This window comes from Oculina patagonica, chromosome 12 (assembly GCF_052425735.1).
Source record: "Oculina patagonica isolate OP01 chromosome 12, crgOcupat, whole genome shotgun sequence".
NCBI classification, from domain to species: domain Eukaryota; kingdom Metazoa; phylum Cnidaria; class Anthozoa; order Scleractinia; family Oculinidae; genus Oculina; species Oculina patagonica.
In genome coordinates this window covers 8,954,899-8,959,362 of record NC_135769.1, presented here as the reverse complement: position 1 = coordinate 8,959,362, position 4,464 = coordinate 8,954,899, and the positions used below count along the sequence as shown (strand labels likewise).

The 4,464-nt window shown below is 37.9% G+C and overlaps 1 protein-coding gene across 1 annotated transcript in view; it reads left to right on the top strand.

Annotated features, from left to right (window-relative positions):
• LOC144633285 (uncharacterized) overlaps positions 1-3,002 on the top strand; it is a 37,254-nt gene extending 34,252 nt beyond the window's left edge. The window contains exon 5 of the mRNA XM_078492135.1: positions 592-3,002. Within this exon, the coding sequence (XP_078348261.1) occupies positions 592-822 (231 nt within the window). The 3' untranslated portion in view covers positions 823-3,002. The remainder of the gene's footprint in view (positions 1-591) is intronic.
• The last annotated feature ends 1,462 nt before the right edge of the window (positions 3,003-4,464 follow it).

Below are 4,464 nucleotides of genomic sequence, written 5' to 3'. Positions count from 1 at the left end.
TGAAAGTACTTGAAATTGGCTTTAATTTTTTTTATTGAACATCAAGAGGCTTCAAGGCAATGAGAAGACCACCAAAATAAGTGTTTTTTTAGTTCTTCAGCAAGCACATCAATGGCACAACAGACTGGAAATCGTTGGTTTGGGGTAAATTTCATGAAAGTTAAAGTCCTTAAAATTTCCAAGAAGGGTCCTGGAAAGTCCTTAAAAAGTCCTTGAATTTTTTGGCCTTAAAAAGTGTACGAACCCTGTGTTTACTCTTCATTCTCATCCTTTCCCAAGGAGTTCCTGCCTCTTGGCACTTTCTGCATTGAAAAATATTACGTTTCCTTATTTCTCTCATTTCCAACCACCTTGGAATCACACTTTCTGTGGCTTTGCTTTGTACAAACAAGAAAAAATTATCGTGTTTGGGTACTTTAAGGGTGAAAAAATGTTATTGCATGTACAGTCATGAACTAGAGTCTTATTGAAATGAAATGGTTGAAATCTTTTACCGCTATTATACAGACACTTGGTTTACCACTTTGTGTGTCCATATAAGAAAGGTTCGACTTTGCACATCATTCATAAATTTTGTCCTTTTGCTTTCAGGCCGTACTTCGTTTGGCCAGCCAAGCAGCTTGCCTTTATCAACTCAAGTTTTCAACTCCTCTACTCAATACTGGAGCACGAGGTTTTTCCTGGATATGGGTGACACTGGCTATAACCTTTCTGAGCACAGCTGAAACTGGTGAACTTGTGATGTCAGTGTTTGCAGCGTTTTGGATATACGGCTTATTTGCATTTTTACCTATACTTTGCTCTGACCTTCACTTCATATGAGCAAAAACAGTTTAGTAATTTTTTCTTGATTAATAGATCGGTGTAGTTTTCTAAGATAAAAGCTTTAACATGAGTTTAAAGGTAATTTTAATTGTCGTGAAAAATCACTGCATTTCCCCGTATCAGTTTTGTGCGTTGTATTGTCGCCACTTGTCATAGTTTTTGATAAATTTTTGACTACGTCTTGGCAACGTTCTGATGGCTTTTCGATCAAAGTGGGTGAACTGTGAAAGGCAGAATTGTCGAGCTCCATCTTCAGTTCGTTCTCCAACACTTGTCAACATGGCATCCCTTACTACTTGAATTTTTAATTGGCCAGTTAAAGCAGCAACCATGCATCAACTACAAAAAGAATGTAAAAAAAAACTTTCTCAAGTGGCCACAGTATGGTGCTGACACTAAAGGTCGGGACACACTAGGGGACAAGTCGCAGTGACAGGCCTCTGCGACAAGTCGGTTCGTGTGTAAAACTTCAAAACAAGTCACTGCGACAAGGAGCTTGTTCGTTGCACGCACAGCGAATTTTGAAGAGTGGGAATGTGAGATTTTCTGGCGGCTTCTAATTTCATACAACTGCTCGACGTGGTTTGGTGTAGGCCAGGTACCAGCCTTTGAAAGCAATTTCTACAAAAATGACAAAATATGAAGTGGCACAGCTCTCTTGAGGAAAAATGTAAGAGGTGTATTGGTAAAGGCGAGAAGAATTTGCATGTTGGCTTAAAAATTAAGAGGGTTATTCAGTGTGATAGGCGTGACAGTTTCTTACATGTTTAACGTGTGACCCTCCTATCCCATCAGATAGATAGATAGTTTATTGAAGCTTTAAAATTTTCGGCTGAGAAGCTGAATAGGATAAAACTTTATAAATGGAAACGCTTAGACTAATCTTAAAGATGATCTATGTACACTAAAAACAGGTAAAGACGAGTTAAGTTAATTATGTTAAAAAATAAGTGTGGAATAAGAATTACAGGGTGAATCCGAAACCTGAACACTTTAATTTATTTCGGATATGTAATTGTCAACCGAAAACCATCGAATAACAGTTCAAACTGCAGGAAATATAAACAAATCATTTTTAGAATTTCAAAAGGCGTTACCTGATCAATTTTCGCGGGAACTTACATGTGATTTCGCGACAAAGACAGAGGCGAAAAATCAAAGGGCATAGGTGTCCAAAAAACAGTCACTGTTTAACCAGTTAACATTAACGCTTTCAATCGAGATAGTATACTTAGAACAAAGAAGTAATAAAACAACTTTATTTGATATAAAGTGGGAAGAAAATTGGATACATGCAAGCGTTCTCGTGAAAAGAAATGTGACTTTTTTTCATTTATTTCATTGATTGCTCTACAACGAAGGACCTCTTCGTGGAGATCACAATTGTGTTAATGTTGTATATATGCCATAATGGGGTATAACATTTCGCGTTATGTTTTGCGGCACTTCTTAATTCGCCAGTCTTATTTAAACATTGGAGAACTCTTTTCAATCGCAAAAATTAAGGCTATGGTCAAACGTCCAACCTTGCATTAGCCGAGCCTTTTGCCTCAAATGAGCAAAAAAAATTGCTTTTGCCCTTTGCTTATGTAAGGTTCGACATTTGACCTGGGCTTAAGACTCACGAAAAAAATAAATCAAAATAAAGTAGTTTGCTGTTGTTCTAAGAGTTGTACTAACTTTACCAAACATGAGATGCAGATTCTCTCGCTGGACGCTCAGAGATGCGAGCCGATAAATTACGGACTGATTACTTTGCAGTTCAGACATCAGTCCAGTGTCATCGCTGATTGGTCTTCACTTGCGTTTGGAAAATGACGACCGACAAACGACCAATCAGAGACATATGTTCGGACCTCTTCTGTGTCACGTGGCCTATTGATCAGTTGAACAGGGGCTTACAAAAAGAGCGCGGCAAAAGAGATGTGTATTATTCGTTTTATATCCTTGACACGATTTTCCGTGTTGATCTTATTAAATATATATTTAATAATGATGCCCGTAGTACCAACAGTTGGTACTACTTGTACGAATTAATTTATTTGAAATAGAATTGAAATCATGACATCCATAAGCTTTTTCTCGTTTGAAATGAAATGGTTAATATTAATAGTTAATTGTAGTGTTGGTGCTACTTAAATTTATTAGAAGTAAAGTTGTTTGGAACATTTGTTTTATTATGAGCGGTCTTGCTGTTGTCTTCTCTTGTTAATCTAGGGAGCAGGGATGGTACAGTGGCGAGAGCACTTGCCTACCATCAATAATGTGACCGGGTTCGGATTCCGCACGCGGGCTCTTATGTGTTTGAGTTTGTTGTTTATTCTCGTCCTTTCTTCGATGGGTTTTTTCCGAGTTGTATGGTTACAGAAAAAAATTGCAAATTCCAATTCGATCTTGAAACAGTTGATAAAGAGCCCCAGCTAAATCCTAACCAGGCTTTTAGCCTGCAGTTATGAGTGCAAAGGTGTCTAAAAACTTCCAAATTTGCTGGAAAAAACCTCTGTATACAGTAATTCATGTAATTCTGTGATATGTGGCCGTCCACAGGACTCCTGGACTCCCACCTGGCTAAAAGCCTGATCCTAAATACGATTTTTGATTAGAAAGGTGGTTCTGAATGTGTGTAAATACTGACTCCTACAACACCACTGGCAAACAGTTAAATGTTTGCTTTAAAAATTGTCACAGGAGCCTTTCCAAGGCGACCTTTAGATCACGGTTTGGATCAGCGGCCGAATGTTGCGTTGTTTTACTCCCCAGTCGATTCGAATTCCCCACTCCGTATTAAACAAGCCAAATATTTCACACTCTCCTGATTCGTTTTTGAATGGCGCACCGGTAGCTAATTGGGCCATACACAGTTTTTTTTTCAATATACCTTTCTAGTTTTTTTTTTCTTTTTACCCACTCTGTTTATTTTTGACCGCTTTAGCCGTCAGGATCAGTTTGCCGTCTATATTTTCCGTTTTAACTAAGTTACTGATCCAGGTCTTCAATAGATCCGGCACCACTCATCGGTTTGTCGCTGTGGTATTTTTACTCCCATTTTTTCTGCATAGCGGTATCTTCGACTTTTTATTTGTGATTTGATTGTTATTTTCATATCAAAAATAATAATAATAAAAAAAAATTAAAAAAAAATATCAAAATAAATCTTGTAAGATATATTTTGGACCCTGGTGCTAACAACGTTGGCATTGTTTTCATTGGACTTGACCAGGAGTCCATTTCGATTAAACCAGCGGGAGCGATGCCGTCCGCATTAGGGCAGCGGTGTCGCGCGTGAGGAGATTTCCACTGGCGGCCATTTTGAAAAACGGCGAGTAGTTGCACGTGGGTTTGTTGTCAGATTTTTTGTCAGCCATTCTATAGCTACAAGATGAAGAATCAGTGTTTCTAAAGTGCAAACGAAGGAAGGTAAGATTTACGTTTAGCCCCGTACTTTTAAATTATATACATACCATTTCTCCCACACAGTCATTATTTTTCAATGACTGTGTGAGAGAAATGGTATGTATAAGACTTATGCAATGATTCTTACTTAATTTTTCATGCAGGTAAGGAAATTTTCCGTTAAGGAAAACTAACAGTCTGTTGTCATTTCGCCAACTTCTGAAAGCCATATTTTCACGAAACTGA